Below are 18,464 nucleotides of genomic sequence, written 5' to 3' on the forward strand. Positions count from 1 at the left end.
GTGGAGTTGCTGACATCAAAATTGATGAGTGCATGAGAAACTTCTCTGGGAATGTTATTTCAAGAGCATGCTTTGGAAGCAATTATACCAAGAGTGAAGAGATTTTCTTGAGATTNGTAGCTCTCCAAGAGTTATTGTCCTGGAAAAATATGTTAAGATTTATCCCTGGCATGAGGTGCAATACAGTTTTTCCTTATGGCTCCTAAAATATTGTTATAATTGTTCTTTCCTTTTTTCAATTCAAGATTAATTACTTGTGCATGTTACAGCTACCTTCCAACAAAGACCAATAGAGAAATATGGACATTAGAAAAGGAGGTGAAAGAAATGATACTTCAGGTGGTGAAGGAAAGAAAGGAAACTACTTTTGAGAAGGACTTGCTACAAATGGTTCTTGAAAATGTTAAGGACAGTGAGCTAAGTAAAGAGGCCATTGACGATTTCATCGTTGATAACTGCAAGAATATATACTTGGCAGGCTATGAGACAACTGCAGTTTCTGCTACATGGTGCCTGATGCTGCTGGCCGCAAACCCAGATTGGCAAGATCGTGTTCGTGCTGAGGTGATAGAAATTTGCAGGGGTAGAATCCCAGATTTTAGTATGCTTGGTAAGATGAAGCAGGTAAGGATCCTTAGACAGCAGCATACACTGCAAAAACAAGTCATATACTTGTGGTTTTACATTGAGTTAACCTTCCCATTGATATATCCTTTAGCGTAACATAAATTGTTTTATACAAATNNTAACTACTCTACAAACTCATNATGCCTACACTAACAAATTCATATTCATTTCTGTTATACAAAGAAATAGCTGCTAGAAGTATGATGCCTAATTGTTTTTCATAGTGATATTACAGTGTAGCATGAAGCATAACTTGCATTTGTTGTGGCAGCTAGGAATGGTTATTCATGAAGCATTGCGGCTTTATCCTCCTGTGACTGTGGTGGCAAGAGAGGCCTTAAAGGACATGAAGTTTGGGAACCTTGATGTTCCAAAGGGGTTTAACCTTTGGATAATGGTAGTAAGTTTGTACACAAATCCTGATATATGGGGAGATGATGCCTACAAATTCAAGCCAGAAACGTGTACATGCCCTTTGGGGCTGGTCCACGAGTCTGTCTTGGACAGAACTTGGCTATTGTGGAACTTAAGATGATCATTGCTCTCATATTGTCCAAATTCACTTTCTCACTCTCTCCACGCTATGTTCATTCGCCCACTCTCANCTTGGCTATTGTGGAACTTAAGATGATCATTGCTCTCATATTGTCCAAATTCACTTTCTCACTCTCTCCACGCTATGTTCATTCGCCCACTCTCAGGTTGCTCATAGAGCCTCAGCATGGAGTCAATATCTTGGTCAAAAAACTATGAACTGTTCCTTCTACTACCAAGAGATTTAGCATTAAGTATATATATTTCATGTTATGATGCATGAAATCTTATAAAGAAAAAACAAGGCTTGTATTTATTTCACCAGTTTCCTATTTTCACTTGTGAAAGATAAGCAATAAAAGCATTTAACAGTTATCATTATGCACTCTGAAATTTCTTCCATAGTTTTACTCGACAGAAAACAGATTTGTAACATGCATTCTGAAATTTCTTCCATAGTTTTACTCAACAGACACACTTCAAAGCATTTACGCCAAAGAAATTATACATTGGTGTTTATACATAATACGATGATGAGTAATGGTGCTTAGTATTAGCGTCTAAGCCCTACTGTGCAAGAGAGCAAGAGAGAAAGAGAGAGGAATAGCGAATGGAAGAAAACGAGAGTTATCTTATTCATACAGAAAAATAGATATATATACATATCTGATACACGAAAGAATAACTGTATTTTGACAGTTAAAGTAGTTTAGCTTTTATATTTAACATCTCCTCTTAAAACTAAACTACTAAGAGATTTAACCCCAAGAGATTTTCTCAGAGTTTCGAACCTTTTTTGCCGCAACGCTTTGGTAAATACATCAGCGATCTGTTCATCACTGTTGCAGTGAACCAACTCCAATTTTCCTCAACTGACTTGGTCTCGCAGATAGTGAAACTTGTTGGTATCAAAGATAATTTTATTACTTAAAAAAACTTGAAAGTATTTGATACACACAAACCACTCTGTTTCTCACACACTCACAATATAATTNCTTGGCTATTGTGGAACTTAAGATGATCATTGCTCTCATATTGTCCAAATTCACTTTCTCACTCTCTCCACGCTATGTTCATTCGCCCACTCTCAAGTTGCTCCTAGAGCCTCAGCATGGAGTCAATATCTTGGTCAAAAAACTATGAACTGTTCCTTCTCACTAGCAGTTCTGCTAAGAGATTTAGCATTTTGGTGAAATAAGTTTTCTAAGTATAACGTGTTCATGTTATGATGCATGAAATCTTATTATGCAAAAATAATGCCGGTATTTTGTTTCACTAGTTTCCTATTTCAACTTATAGAAGAAAAGCAATAAAAGCACTTATCATTATTCTTGTAGAACCTACAATTAATTAAGTCATAAATCAGTTGACAATTTCTTATATTCAATAAATGAAAAATCGGACTTCTCAACCAAAATTTTAGGCAAATAAAATAACGAATCCACGTCAATAAAAACATTTGTAAAGAAATCTTAAAACTTATTTTTGATATAATAATCTAAAAATATAAGGCAAATCAAATAACGAATTCACGTCAATAAAGATATTTGTAAAGAAACTTTAAAACTTATTCTTAGTATAATACTATAAAAATATAAGTGTCTCAATGTCATGTGCAATTAAAAAGATAATCTTTGCCTTCCAATATATATAAAGGAAAGCCATGAATGCATATCCAATTGGATTTTCGTCAAATTCATTGCGTTTTCGTCAAATTCGTAGAAAGAGGAACAAAATCTTTAGCTAAAGTAAAAGCACGAGAAGGTCAATTCCGAGTTCCAACAACCAAAGCCCTTTACTTTTCTTAAACAAATTTATAGAACCCTTTTTTTAAGAGGAAAAACCTTCCATGCACCCAAATGCTTTTAAGGCACATCAAACTTTTTACAAAGATCTTTGTGTATAAGAGGTTTATCCCATTTTGTTAAAAAGACACATTCACAAAAATGATTTTTGCACTCCTCTATATCAAGATAAACTTCTTTAGCTATATGCATCGAAATCATATTTTCTTTGATGCAATAAGGTAATTGGGACAAATAAGGTAAATTCGTCGGTAAAAATCCTGATCTGGATCATCCATTCTCCCTCTCCCTATCTTTCTTTATTTCATTTTTACCAATTCAAAATCTTTGTATGGTGAAGGAAAATGTTGGCTTTGGTCATTACAATGGACAAAATTATTTTTACCAATCGTTCTTCTTCTTTTTTTCTCGTCTTGAAACATTTTTTACAAAATCGTTACAGTGGAAAAAATTGGTGTTGCATAGTGGTGACAGTGCCTAAAGCATGAAAAGGGAAGAACAAAAGCGAGTTGCACAATGTGGCAACAACTGAAGCGTGAAAGGGGAAGAAAGGAGACATTGGAAGGTGGTGGCAGTGGTTGCAGAGAAGAAGGATGGAGGCGGCCTGATTGAACGGAGCATCGACCTTGCTAAACGGAGATGGAGACACTCTTGATTTGTAGCTACAGTGGAGTGGAAGAGAAGAAAAAGATGGAGTGCAAGATAGAGAACTACGAAAAAAAGCAACTTCCTCGAATAAATAAGGAACAAATGTGAGAAAGGGAGATATGTAACGCACCTTGCTCGCAGAAAGAGTGGAAAAATGGGCGGAAAAATTCCCGTTCATTTTACCGAAGGATTTTTTGTTGGTAATGTAAATTTCATTTATCTACATATTTACCGACGAAAAATCCGTCGGTAATTAAAATAAAGGGTGAGAAAATTCCCATCCATTTTATTGACAGATTTTTCCTTCGGTAATTAAAATAATGACGAGAAAATTCCTGTCCACTTTACTGACGGATTTTTCCTTCGGTAAATGCAAAATGCATTACCGACGAATTTATCGACAAAATTTTCCTTCGATAAATGCAAACTGCATTACCGACGAGTTGTTTCTATTTTCAGTAATTTTTCTTAAATAAATTTTTTACTTTTTTTTCTCAATTGAGTTTTTATTTTTGAAAAATTGAAACAATTAAGTTATTGTCCTTCCGTATTAACATCGTTAAAGAGGTGTCATGTAACTCGTGATTTTTTTGAAATTTGAAATTATTTTTTAATTTTTTTTAAAATAAAAAAGTTGTCATAGGTTACATCTTATTGCATTACTCTCAATTTGATTCCTGTATTTTTATTGTTTCAATTTGGTCCTTGTATTTTTATTGGTTAAAAACACTTAGGCGTCCCTGTTTTCGTAAGGTCTTCCCATTTTGGTCCCGTTCTTATAAACTTTCCCTATTGAGTCCTCAGAATTGCTAATTTGAAGCAATTCAGCCCCTGTCGTTAAAAATCACTAACGACTGTTTAAAAATTGATGACGTGGCATTATAAATGAATTTTATATTAAAAATTATTAATGAATATAGATTTTAGAAGGGAAAAATGGGAACTTTCTTCTTCCTCCTCCGCAGAACCCGAGTTCATCTTCTTCCCAAATAACATCACTCAACAGTGTCCTCTAGCCCTGATTAAGATCTGACTCATCAAAATTAACAAGTTTAGAAAACCAGAAAATGGTACAGTGAATAAAAACACCAGCAAAGTGAAAACTTACACAGGAATCGCACGAAAGAAATCAGGGAACATGGTAAAAAACGATAGAGATCTATCTCAGATCCCAAAACCTTCCTACACCCATAAAATAGTCAAGGGCTAAAAAGCTATTCTCGTATTAAAATATAAAAGGATTTGCCAGCAAAAAAACCATTTTATCAAAAACTTCAGAACAAACAATTTCAGAGAAAATTCCAACTTCACCTGCAGATTAAAGTGTTTAAAAATAAAACAAAGTGGCAGCATTCAGAACCAGAAGGTATATAATAATCTTTTGGTTACAAAAGTGAAACAAAATTGGTTGAACGAAAAACATGTAAGTCAGAAAGTGGAAGAGAGACAATCATAGGGCTGAGATGAAATCAGAGCAGAAAGAATTTAGAATTTACCAAAGTCCAAAACTGGAGAACTGTTACTCTCTCTCTCTCTTTCTTTCTTCTTTCTCTCTCTTTCTTAATCCCTTCACACATCACACACTCCGCCTTCTCCTTCTGCAATAAATGCATTAAAAACAGTAAAACGAAGATATAGAACTGCGGTCACCGACTGATTTCTTGTTCCACTGTTTCGCTTTACAATAATAAATATATAAAAGAAGAACTCGGTGATTTGGATTTTGCGGAAGAAGAAGAAAAATGGGGTTGGTCTGAGAAGAAGATGAACTCGGTGAGTGGTGAGATGGTAGCCTTGGGTTCTACCAGCGGAGATGAGGGGCTGCTTCATCGAGAGAGAGACCCTTTGTGTTCTTCTGCGTTNTGGGATGCTTTCGGTGGATATTTTCTACAAGCTGACAACAATATTTGGTGCATTGCAAGACATGTGGGTTCCATTTGAATTTATCTCACAAAACTCCCCCATAAACTTAAATGGATTTTTTTTTTATCCTTCCTTCATGCCGATCAACTTCCTTAACTCTTGAAATAACTTTGTCGGTAATGGCTTTGTGAATATATCTGCAATCTGCTTTTTGCTTTCTACATGTTCAAGTTCAATGCTTCCTTCTTTCAATTTTTCACGGATGAAGTGAAAACGAACATCAATATGCTTGCTTCTCTCATGGTTTACTGGATTCTTTGATAACTCAATTGCCGATCTATTATCTACTCGGATCAACACCTTTTCTACTTGCATTATCTCCAGATTTTTCAGCAGATTTCTCAGCCATATTGCATGTCGAACACTTAANGATGCTGCCACATACTCAGCCTCACATGTGGATAGCGTCACGATTGGTTGCTTCTTTGATAGCCAAGTAAATGCAGTATCTCCCATGAAGAACACATAGCCAGTAGTGCTCTTCCTATCATCTATATCTCCACACCAATCACTGTCTGAATATCCACGAAGACGATAATGATCTGACTTGNTGTACAATAATCCAAAAGACATGGTTCCCTTTACATACCTTAGTATTCGCTTTAGTGCTTTCCAATGAGAATATCTTGGCTCCTCCATAAACCGGCTTGTGATTCCCACACTTAGCATTAGATCTGGCCTTGTGTTTGTTAAGTACCTTAGACTTCCAATTAAGCTGCGATACCTGCTTGCATCGACATGATCTCCATCTCCGTGTTTGGACAATTTTGTTCCAGGTTCCATAGGAGTAGAAACTGGATTGCACTTTATCATCTTCGCTTTCTTCAATATCTCCTCAGCATACTTCTTTTGAGACACAAAAATTCCTTTCGTGCCTTGATCCACCTCCAGGCCAAGAAAGTACTTCATAACACCAAGATCAGTCATCTCAAATTCTTTTTTCATCACCTTCTTAAACTCTGCGACCAACTCACTCCTGCTTCCCATGAAAATCAGATCATCTACGTATAGGGCAATGAGTAGCATATCTCCATTTTTCTTCTTTAGGTATAGAGCATGTTCATACGGACATTGCTCGTAACCATTCTTCTTGAAGTAGGTGTCAATTCTTTCATTCCAGGCTCGAGGAGCCTGTTTCAACCCATACAATGCTTTCTTTAATTTCAACACCTTTTTCTCTTCACCTCTTCTCATGTAACCGAGAGGTTGTTCCACATAGATCTCCTCTTTTAAAATTCCATTCAGAAATGCAGATTTCACATCCATCTGCTGTATCTTCCATCCATGTTGTGCTGCTAGAGAAAATAGCATTCGGATTGTCTCCATTCTTGTTACTGGAGCAAACACTTCATCATAGTCAATTCCTTTCTGTTGTTTGTAACCCTTCACCACCAGACGAGCTTTGTAACGTTCCACATCTCCATCTGCATTGATTTTCTTCTTGTATACCCATTTCAAGCCAATTGGTTGAGCTCCTATGGGCAGATCTGTCAGCTCCCATGTTTCATTCTTTTCAATTGAGCCAATTTCTTCATCCATTGCTTTCTTCCATCTATCATCGAGCACGGCTTCTTCAAATTTGACATCTTCTGCTCCTGCCAACAAACATATTATATGTACCTCATCAGTGGAGTTATAAATGTCTTGTAAGCTTCGAGATCTAGGTTGCATAGGTTCATCTTCTTCATCAGAATAATCATTGATTCTTTCAGTTATTGTTGAGTTCTCTCCTCCAGATTCTGTGTTCCATGTGGTCTTCTCCTTCATCTTATCCCAGCTCCATTCACTTTCCTCATCAACTTTGACATCTCGACTTACAACAACCTTTCCTGTAATTGGGTTATAAAGTTTATATGCTTTTGCTTTTTCATCGTACCCAATAAAAACATATCTCTTGCTTCTGTCTTCAAGTTTTGTTCTGTGCTGAGCTGGAACATGACCATAAGCTATGCTGCCGAAAATCCTGAAATGACTGACACTCGGCTTCTTCCCACTCCATGCTTCTTGTGGAGTCATCCCATCCAGTTTAGTATGTGGACACCTGTTTTGTACATAAACTGCACATTGTACTGCTTCTGCCCAGAACTTCTTTGGCATATTCTTCCCTTTAAGCATTGTGCGAACCATATCAAGAATGGTCCGATTCTTCCTTTCAGCAATACCATTCTGTTGTGGGGAGTATGGAGCTGTAAAGAATCGTTTTATTCCATGTTCTTCACAGTATTCTTTAAACTTTGTCGAAGTGAATTCACCTCCCCTGTCTGATCGGACAGCTTTTATCTGTTTACTGGTCTCCTTCTCCACCATTAGTCTGAACTTCTTAAATGCATCAAATGCTTCTGATTTCTCCTTTAAGAAATATACCCAAGTCTTCCGAGAGAAATCATCTATAAATGAAATAAAATATTTTTTACCACTGAATGAATCGGGAGAGATTGGTCCACACAGATCGGTGTGTATTAGACCGAGTTGTTCTTCTGCCCTGTATTCAGCTGACTTCGGAAACCCAGTCCTCGGATGTTTTCCGAGTACACACTCTTCACAGAACCTTTTTTCAAATTCTACTCCAGGTAGTCCGCGTACAAACTGTTTCTCTGATAGTTTGGCCAATCCCCCAAAGTTCAAGTGGCCAAATCGGAAATGCCATAACATGGCTTCATCCTTCACATCAAGCTTCAGACACTTGTTTTTCAGAATATTTAGCTCCAACTTATACATCCGATTTTTCTTCATCTCTACTCGTGCAATCAGACGACCACTTTTATCTTTCAAATACAGTACTCGATCTTCTATCAGGACTGAGTTGCCTTTCTCCATCATTTGACCCATGCTCAAAATATTACTTTTTAACTCGGGAACATAGTAGACATCTCTTATTTCTTCAATTCGTCCATCCTTTTGCAAGTGTCGGATTGTTCCGCACCCTTTTACAGCCACCTTGGAATCATCTCCAAATGAGACATGTCCGGTTTCAACCTTGATGAGTTCGTTGAACAAACTCTCATCTCCGCACATGTGGTTGCTTGCTCCTGTGTCTAAGTACCAAACCGAGTTGTTCGAACAGTTTGGCCGCTCAGCTTCTGGGTCCTTTAACATCAACAAGACGCCTATTTCTTCACCAGTTTCCTCGGTAAGCAGATTTGTTTCTTTTTTCTTTTCGGCCCGACAATATCTCGCTATGTGGCCTGGCTTCCCACAGTTGTAGCAATTTCCCGATCTGCACTCGTTTGAGTAGTGGCCGTTCTTACCACACTTAAAGCATTCCACTTCAGACTTGGATCGACCTCCTCGATTCCTTCCTTGACCACGACCACGCCAATTTTGTTGTCCGGTCTGTTCTATGACAGCTTCAGTGTTACCTTTGCCATATCTGCCTCGACCTCGGCCACCTCGTCCTCGACCTCCTCTTACTCTGCCTCCAGGACCCCGGTCTTGAGTGTTCCGAGTTCCTTTAAAGTCAAGCTGCACTTGTAGTGCTTGGTCAAGAGGTTCCTTCTTTTTTCTTCTCCTTTGTTCATGAGCCTCAAGTGATCCAGTGAGCTCTTCAACTGAGAGTGCTGACAAGTCCTTCGATTCCTCGATCGCGCAAACTATGCTTTCGAAATCATCTGTTAATGATCTCAAAATTTTCTCTACCACCCGGCTGGCTGGTAACTCTTCTCCGTTCTTGCGGATTTGATTTGCCACTGCTTCCACCCGGGATATATACTCGGTTACTCGTTCTTTCTCGTCCATTCTCAGACTTTCAAATTCGCCTCTAAGAGTCTGGAGCCTAACTTGTTTAACTCGGTTGTCTCCTTTATAAGTTTTCTCCAGAATCTGCCATGCTTCTTTTGAAGATTTAGCATTTACAATCTTCTCAAAGCCAGATTCGTCTACAGCTCGATACAGTATGTACAAAGCTGATTTATCCTTCACACGCGTTTTCTTCAGCGCAGCAAGTTGGGCAACCGTCTGCTCCTCGTCTTCTGCAGGTTCTTGGTACCCGTTCTCCACTACATCCCACACATCTTGGGATCCAAGAAGAGCTTTCATTTGGACACTCCAATTGTCAAAATTGACTTTCTTTGTTAACTGAGGAAGGGACACACTGTTTGCAAGGTTTGCCATTTCTCACCCTCTTTTACACTCAGACACTCAGACTCTCAGTGCTCTGATACCAATTTGTTGGTATCAAAGATAATTTTATTACTTAAAAAAACTTGAAAGTATTTGATACACACAAACCACTCTGTTTCTCACACACTCACAATATAATTNGCTTTACAATAATAAATATATAAAAGAAGAACTCGGTGATTTGGATTTTGCGGAAGAAGAAGAAAAATGGGGTTGGTCTGAGAAGAAGATGAACTCGGTGAGTGGTGAGATGGTAGCCTTGGGTTCTACCAGCGGAGATGAGGGGCTGCTTCATCGAGAGAGAGACCCTTTGTGTTCTTCTGCGTTGAGTAAAATGAGGTGAGGATGTGGAAACCCTAAAGGGGTTTCTGAGTTTCTGGGAACCACTGGGCCAAATCCAAAAGCAAGCAGAAAGTCTTTTTTTATTCCTATTTTGCCCTTCTAAAATTCTGATTAAAAGAATATTTATTAATAATTTTTAATATAAAATTTATTTATAATGCCACGTCATCAAATTTAAACGACCGTTAACGATTTTTAACGGTAGGGGTTGAATTGTTTCAAATTAGCAATTTTGAGGACTTAATTGGGAAAGTTTAAAAGAAGGGGACCAAACTGGGAGGACCGAACGAAAATAGGGACGCTTAAATGGTTTTAACCATTTTTATTTTATGTCAATTTAGTTCTAATTTTTTTTTAAATTAAACAATTTCATTTTTCCACAAATTCAAACAAAATTTAATTTGTATATAAACATATAAAAATATTATTTTAAAAAAATTGATATTTTTATTAAATATTTGTAACAAGATTAAGGTTATTTATATTTATTTTTAGTTGATTATATAAATGTTAATTATGCTTTTAAATATATTTATAAGAGTTAAAGAAAGAAATAATGAACTAATCAAGTAAAATTTCACTTTTTTAAAATAAAAAATTGGAAAAAATTATGTGAAAATCATAATTAATGTTGAATTTGTAAAGAAACAACTAAAGAAATGATTGATACTATTATGTTTTATGATAAAATGGTCTTTAATGTGATTCCAACCATAGTTTATTTTAGGTTTAATGTTTCGGTAGGTTTCTATTTTTGTCCAGAATTTCAAATAGGTTCCTTTTTTTTCGGCGTCTCAATTATGTCTCAATATTTTTTAAAATTGAATCAAATAGAGGCTTTCCGTCAAATTGAGAAGACGCCTTTAAGGAAGGTGTTACGTGGCATGCTGGTGGTGTCTTTTTAAATGATGTGACATTAAATGATATGTGTGAAGTGTATTTTTTTTTTAATTTTTAATTAAAAAATGGAGTGTAAAGAGGAGAAATAAAATTTAAATAAGGACGTCAAAAGTATCTAAATAATGTGCAACAGTCTTTGGATTGCCGATTCAAAATCATATTGATAGAAGAATATTGGGGTTTTGTATTAGGATTCTTGAAAGAAATTTTTTTTTTTGTTCGATTGGAAGCGTAAGGGTTGGTGGGAGAAGTTGGTTATGACATTAGGGTTCATGTAAGTTCAATCAATTTCACAAATTGGAGTATCAATTTAGGGATCTAGGGTTTTATTAATCGTTGACGTTGGCAGAGGGCCTCCATGAGGTGGTTGTTGGAGTCGTGGAATATTGTTTCACATGGTGTTCTCCTTAGAAGATGATGTGTTGTGTTGCTGTGATTTATTCCGTTGTTGCCGCTTGCCTCATTCGATTTCATTTGCCTTCAAGGAATGTTCTTTGTCTGGGTGATCTATAACTTTAGAATCAAATGACTCTTGGAGGGTGAATCACGGGTCCAATACCCCAATTTGTGTTTTTGACCTGGAACACACGAGGAATGGGAAAATTCAGTTGTAGCCCTTATGATGGGATGATTGCCCTTAAAATCATCTCTGTCGGTTGTTAAATCTAGCTTCCAAATATGAATTAAGCAGATTTATGCTATGTTGTATTTAAAACTAACATGTCTTAAGAAATGCACTACAGTCTTTTTGTTTAGTTCTAGTTAGATGTGTTTTTTTTATAGGCAAATACATTTCAGGGAAAATTATTCTAGCTTAATCGGAACGATTCTAAGTGCAACAGTGTCGTGTATTGTTGAGTGGGACATAAATGCTTGGAAGATAAAACGCAACAAGGATCTTCTTCTCATTCTTCTAACTATGAGTATCAACATATATAGTTAATGTACTAAGGAGGACGTCCGACCATCCCTTCGACGGATAAAGAGAAGGACGTTCGGTCACCTCTAGTGACGATTCCTGAGAACATCCAGCTACCCCTATTGACATTTCCTGGGAAGGACGTCCGGTCTCCCCTATCGACGTTTCCTGGGAAGGACGTCCGACTACTCTTGTCGACGATTCTTGATAAAGGACGCTCGGTCACACTAGAAAATGGCTAGATCAGTATTGGGTCATGGTTAGTGAACTAAATAGGATTAGAGACATCTGGGCCGGTATTGGGCCGTGATTAAAGAAAACTAATTATCGGTCCATCACAAAAACTATAAATAGAGGTCAAAGGTAACAGTAGGTAGGAACATTTAATACGCATTTATACTGCTTCAGTCCTTTCTTTCTCTCTATCTCTACAGTGGAATTGGAAACTGACTTGAGCATCAGAGCCCTTTTAACAGGTAGCCGACCGGTTGGAACTAGCAAGGGAGTGTGAGATATATTACTTTATTTTATATTTATCTTTTATCTTTTATCTTTAGTTAGTTTGTTATTATTTCTTATTTGTATTTTTGGTTTAACCCATATTTCTTCTATTATAAATAGAGAACCCTATGTGTGTATTTAACACAAGGGGATTAATTTCATATATAATTTTCACTATATTTAACATGAAAGAGTATTCCAAGGAGGAATATCTCGTGGTTGGTTATTGAATTGTAAAGTATGAATGTGGTCAAAGCATAGCTGGCGTTTATCCTGATATTCTGTGATTACGCATTCTTAAGTAGAGAGGAGTAACTCATGTGTGAGAATGGCAAGAGAACCTAGTCCATAAGGTTAACTTGGGCGAGGTATAACGGACTAATCTCGGATGGTAGCTGTTGAGGGCATCCCAGCTACTACACCATCCGGGTGCACAAACGTCGTAGTTACATAATTCATACAATCCAGATGAGTCAAGTCAATAGTCGGTCATTGCATTAATATTCATTTTTGGTTTGGTTTGAAATGTATGTATGATTGTTGTATGGTATAAATGAATTTGTTATGTTATTACGATTAATTAAATTACATAAGTTTACCCTACTTTTCTGTCTTGTTTATTTTGTCCGTTCGGTCATCCTTCTTGTTGCAATGATCATTCTGTGGCAATGATCATCTTGTGGATGTGAACAGAAGGAGACGAGTGCTCGCTGAAAGAAGCTTTGGAATGAAAGAATCTTGAAACATAGTTTAGGACCATTCGGTCAGTAGGATTAGCATTATCTTTTATAAAATCGTTCGGATTATATAAATTTTGTATAACCGTTTGGTATGAACTTAAATTTGAATCAACCTTATGTTTGATTGTAAAGTTTTTAAACTTTCCATAATAATAGGACATTTATAGATTTTATTAATTTCCATAACTGCCCTGTTATATTATTATATGTTAACTCCTTTATATAGCATTTGAATATATTTTAATAATGTTAAACTAATAATAATAAACATTCATTTCAATTATATCTAAACATTACCTAAAATAATTCCCTAAACCCATAATCAAGCACCAATTTAACTATTATAATACATTTTAATNTTTAAAATCTACATATAAAATTAATAAACTTTTCATTAATTTTCACATCACATCTATATATTAAACTTTAAATTATTTATTTAAATATAATGATAATTATTTAAAATAATAATAATAATAAAGAAAGAAAAAATATCACCCATTCAAGCCCACGGGTTTCAAACTATATTTTTAAATATCCACGTTTGTTAGGGTCTCAGTAGTTATATATATATGGAAAAAGTCTCTTTAACAACTCTTTTTTGACAACTTTTTGACAACGCATACGTGGCAGCTTATGATTGGTTCATTTCAAGTATTTTTTTAGAATAAATTCAAACAGATGAATGAAATGGTGACACGTGTTCTGTTGTCAAAAAAGTTGTCAAAAAGTGTTGTTAAAATATCATTGTCCTATATATATATATATATATATATATATAGAGAGAGAGACATGTCTTATATCAAACCCCAACACAACAGAGCTTGGATGTGACCATGCAGCTTCAATTTGATTCTCAGATTTTCATGTCTATTGTGTTTCTTTGTTTTGTTGGGTTGTTATGTTATTTGTATAGTTCTTTTGTGGAGAAGCCAAATAGGCTTCGTTCTAAGCTAACGAAGCAAGGTATCAGTGGCCCACCTTCAACTATTCTGCTTGGCAATATTTTGGAGTTACAGAAAGCTCGCTCTGCCACTTCAAAGTCGTCTTCTTCTTCTTCAAAAGTCCCTTCCTCTCACAACTGTGCTGCTCTTCTCCTTCCACTCTTTGATAAATGGACAAACGAATATGGTATACTGATCTGTACACTGATTTTCCAAATAGTTTGAGTCATTTGAGAATCACCATNCTTCAATTATCTTGTTTGAACAGGTCAAGTGTTCATGTTTTCTCTTGGAACCATTCAAATATTGTGNGTGAACCAACCNGACATAGTGAGAGAGGTNACTGTCTGCACATCCNTGGACTTGGGGAAGCCTGCATATCAACTGAAACACATAGGGCCTTTGNTGGGTCAAGGCATTTTAACTTCCAATGGGACTAAATGGGTTCATCAAAGAAAGATCATAGCTCCAGAACTATACATGGAAAAGGTTAAGGTATATATAAGGTTTTCTTTTTGTTGATATTCATATTGATACTTGATTTAATTGACTCTTAACTTGAAATAACTTTATTTGATGTGCTTCCAAGGGAATGATGAATATAATTAGCGAGTCTGCTGTATCTGTTGTAAATTTGTGGAGTAATAGAATAGAAGCAGAAGGTGGAGTTGCTGACATCAAAATTGACGAGTGCCTGAGAAACTTCTCTGGGAATGTTATTTCAAGAGCATGCTTTGGAAGCAATTACACCAAGAGTGAAGAGATTTTCTTGAAACTCACAGCTCTCCAAGAGTTACTGTCCTGGACAAATTTATTCAGACGAATCCCTGGCACGTGGTACAGTATTGTTTTTCCTTAGCATCATGAATATTTTTCTGATGTTGTCCTTTTCCATTTTCAATTTAAGAACAATTTATGCATGTGACAGCTACCTTCCAACAAAGACTAATAGAGAAATATGGACATTAGAAAAGGAGGTGAAAGAAATGATACTCCAGGTGGTGAAGGAAAGAAAGGAAACTACTTTTGAGAAGGACTTGCTGCAAATGNTTCTTGAAAATGTTAAGGACAGTGAGCTAAGTAAAGANGCCATTGACNATTTCATCGTTGATAACTGCAAGAATATATACTTGGCAGGCTATGAGACAACTGCAGTTTCTGCTACATGGTGCCTGATGCTGCTGGCCGCAAACCCAGATTGGCAAGATCGTGTTCGTGCTGAGGTGATAGAAATTTGCAGGGGTAGAATCCCAGATTTTAGTATGCTTGGTAAGATGAAGCAGGTAAGGATCCTTAGACAGCAGCACACACTGCAAAAACAAGTCATATACTTGTGGTTTTACATTGAGTTAACCTTCCCATTGATATATCCTTTAGCGTAACATAAATTGTTTTATACAAATATTAACTACTCTACAAACTCATAATGCCTACACTAACAAATTCATATTCATTTCTGTTATACAAAGAAATAGCTGCTAGAAGTATGATGCCTAATTGTTTTTCATAGTGATATTACAGTGTAGCATGAAGCATAACTTGCATTTGTTGTGGCAGCTAGGAATGGTTATTCATGAAGCATTGCGGCTTTATCCACCTGTGACTGTGGTGTCAAGAGCGGCCTTGAAGGACATGAAATTTGGGAATCTTGATGTTCCAAAGGGGTTTAACCTTTGGATAATGGTAGTAAGTTTGCACACAAATCCTGATATATGGGGAGATGATGCCTACAAATTCAAGCCAGAAAGATTTGCCAATGGAACCACAGGCTGTTGTAAGTTTCCACACGTGTACATGCCCTTTGGGGCTGGTCCACGAGTGTGTCTTGGACAGAACTTGGCTATTGTGGAACTTAAGATGATCATTGCTCTCATATTGTCCAAATTCACTTTCTCACTCTCTCCACGCTATGTTCATTCGCCCACTCTCAGGTTGCTCATAGAGCCTCAGCATGGAGTCAATATCTTGGTCAAAAAACTATGAACTGTTCCTTTTCAGTAGCAGTTCTGCTATGACATTTGGCATTTTGGTGAAATAAGTTTTCTAAGCATAATGTGTTCATGTTATGATGCATGAAATCTTATAATAATGCAAAAATAATGCCGGTATTTTGTTTCACTAGTTTCCTATTTCGACTTATAGAAGGAAAGCAATAAAAGCATTTATCATTGTTCTTGTAGAACCTAGAATTTGTTAACTCATAAATAATGACCAATTATTTGACAATTTCTTAACGAAGAAGGCAAATAAAATAACGAATCCACATCAATCAACACATTTTCAACACACTAGGTAACTTATCCAAAAATGGCTACAAATCACCACAAGTAAAATGGTCATTAGGCCATTGGGCCAATGGACCCATAATCGATGCCTATCCAACTAAGGCTCTATGGTTAGTAAAATACTCCTATAAATGTTATTTTAATAAAGTTTAACTTCACTTTTTGCATTAATCATACTTTGAATACAATCTCTGACTTAGAGTATTGTCTTAGGCATTGGATAATCTTATGTAGTCATCCGACCCGCTTATTCTATAGAGACTAGTACCGAGAGGATAAAGGAGGTTTGGAGGACGAGTATCAAGTAGTATGAGTTTATGAATTGTAATAAGCCTCTTTACAGAGTACCTTTGGCTTTGTAAGTACAATTGGTGCCCACCATAATTTGTCGGTACGAGATTCCGCACACCATAATCACGGATAATGGTTGGCAATTTATTGATAAGGAATTGGCTAAGTTCTACTCAGAACTTGATATCACGCGTATAATAAGCTCGGTGGAGCACCCTCAATGCAACGGGCAAGCTAAGGCTGCCAACAAGGTTATTCTAGTAAAGTTGAAGAAAAGGTTAGACTCAGCCATGGATAGATGGCCGAAAGAGTTAATAGAGGCATAATGGGCATACCAGTGCATGCCGCAGTCAACTACTAAGGAGACCCCTTCAGCTTGGTATATGACATGAACATCATGATTCCTATTGAGATTGGCAAACCATCCCTACGACGACAATAGTATGGCGAAGAGAACAACCGGGACTTCCTCGACAACAACCTCGACCTGATGGTGGAACGAAGAGAGAAAGCCTAGATACAGGGGACGACTACCAAGTAGAGAGCTTCACAGAGATACAAATCCAAGTTGCAGTTGAAAGCATTCAGTGTGGAAGACCTAGTGTGGACAATGACAAGCAGTGGAAGGAAGGTTGACGACAAGTTCTCAACCAATTAGTAAGGACCACTATGGGTACTTAGAGATGTTAGCAAAGGAGCTTATAAGTTAGAATACTTGTCGAGGCAACCGATTTCCAATATTTGAAATGTATCTCATTTAAAATTTTACTTCAGTCAAGAAATTGTTGAACAACTGAATGACATTATAACCCTAGATGTACTCTTTCCTACCTGGTCTTTTATACCTAAGGAGGGTTTTGGCCGAGAAGATTTTCACGAGGCACCTCATCAAATAAAACAAGGATTTATTTGGTAAAATCTTCTTTAAATTGTTAAGTTAAGATCATTTAAGCAAACCTTGTTTTGAATTTTCACATAATGTCTAAACGAAATAGTATTTAATCATTTAGGATAAAAGATAAGAAGCGCAAAAAGCCATATCTTAATTACCCTAAACGATACAAAAACGTCTAACTAGAATAATGTCAAGCGTATGTTTGACCGTCTAGGATAAGCGCTAAACGTTATAAGCTATTATAACATAGCGTTTATAATAAACAATGTCTAATGCAAGTTTAGAACAACACTAAACGCTATAACTTGTTTTTTCTAAACAACATAATGTTACTCAAATAGACAACGCTAAACAATAGTACTTATATTATGCCTAAACATTTAGGATCGTCTAACGTTTTAAAGCATGTACTTTCTTGTACTTCTTTGTCTGTTGTGTTGTGCTCTCTTTTTTTGTGTAGATTTCCACCTTTATAAAAAAGTTTGCTTAGAATCATACAATGTTAAAAGATAGAAAGATATTCAAGGAATGCTTCATACATGCTTTCTATTTGCTCTTTTTATACAAACAACACAGTTGCTCTACCAAGACACAACATAACTTCTAACTCTACCTTAAAAGATACACCTAGAAGAAAGTCAAAAACTTTGAGTAACGATTTTTTTTGAAAAAATCTATATAAAGAAGATTGCATGAAAAGAAGACAATAACTCCGTTATCAAGATTATTGTAATACCCTCACGTTGCTTCTCTATCTAAGCTATTTCTTTAAAAGACTTGTTTTCAAAATATTCATAATCTTCTCGAAGTGAGTAAAACTTTTACAACATATAAATAGTTCTTCCATATCCATTAATTCCAAGTATACCCATTCTCTTCAAAACAAAAATTTAACTCAACCTCTATTACAAAAATATAAAATATATATATATATATATATATATATATATATATATATATATATATATATATATATATATATATATATATA

General features: G+C 36.1%; 2 protein-coding genes across 2 annotated transcripts; both read left to right on the forward strand.

The window, feature by feature from the left end:
- Positions 1–6: 6 nt before the first annotated feature.
- Positions 7–1,225, forward strand: LOC106774796 (cytochrome P450 714C2). The gene is made up of 3 exons (XM_014661831.2): positions 7–175; positions 270–624; positions 899–1,225. Exons 1-3 carry the CDS (start codon positions 33–35, stop codon positions 1,160–1,162), a joined length of 762 nt encoding a protein of 253 aa, XP_014517317.1. The 5' UTR covers positions 7–32; the 3' UTR covers positions 1,163–1,225.
- Positions 1,226–13,844: 12,619 nt separating this feature from the next.
- On the forward strand, positions 13,845–16,156 carry LOC106774797 (cytochrome P450 714C2-like). Its single transcript, XM_022786830.1, has 5 exons — positions 13,845–14,189; positions 14,271–14,497; positions 14,592–14,839; positions 14,931–15,285; positions 15,560–16,156. The coding sequence occupies exons 1-5, from the start codon at positions 13,895–13,897 to the stop codon at positions 15,983–15,985; spliced, it is 1,551 nt and encodes a 516-aa protein (XP_022642551.1). The 5' UTR covers positions 13,845–13,894; the 3' UTR covers positions 15,986–16,156.
- Positions 16,157–18,464: the final 2,308 nt, after the last annotated feature.

The sequence above is a fragment of the Vigna radiata genome, chromosome 10, assembly GCF_000741045.1.
Source record: "Vigna radiata var. radiata cultivar VC1973A chromosome 10, Vradiata_ver6, whole genome shotgun sequence".
Lineage (NCBI taxonomy): Eukaryota > Viridiplantae > Streptophyta > Magnoliopsida > Fabales > Fabaceae > Vigna > Vigna radiata.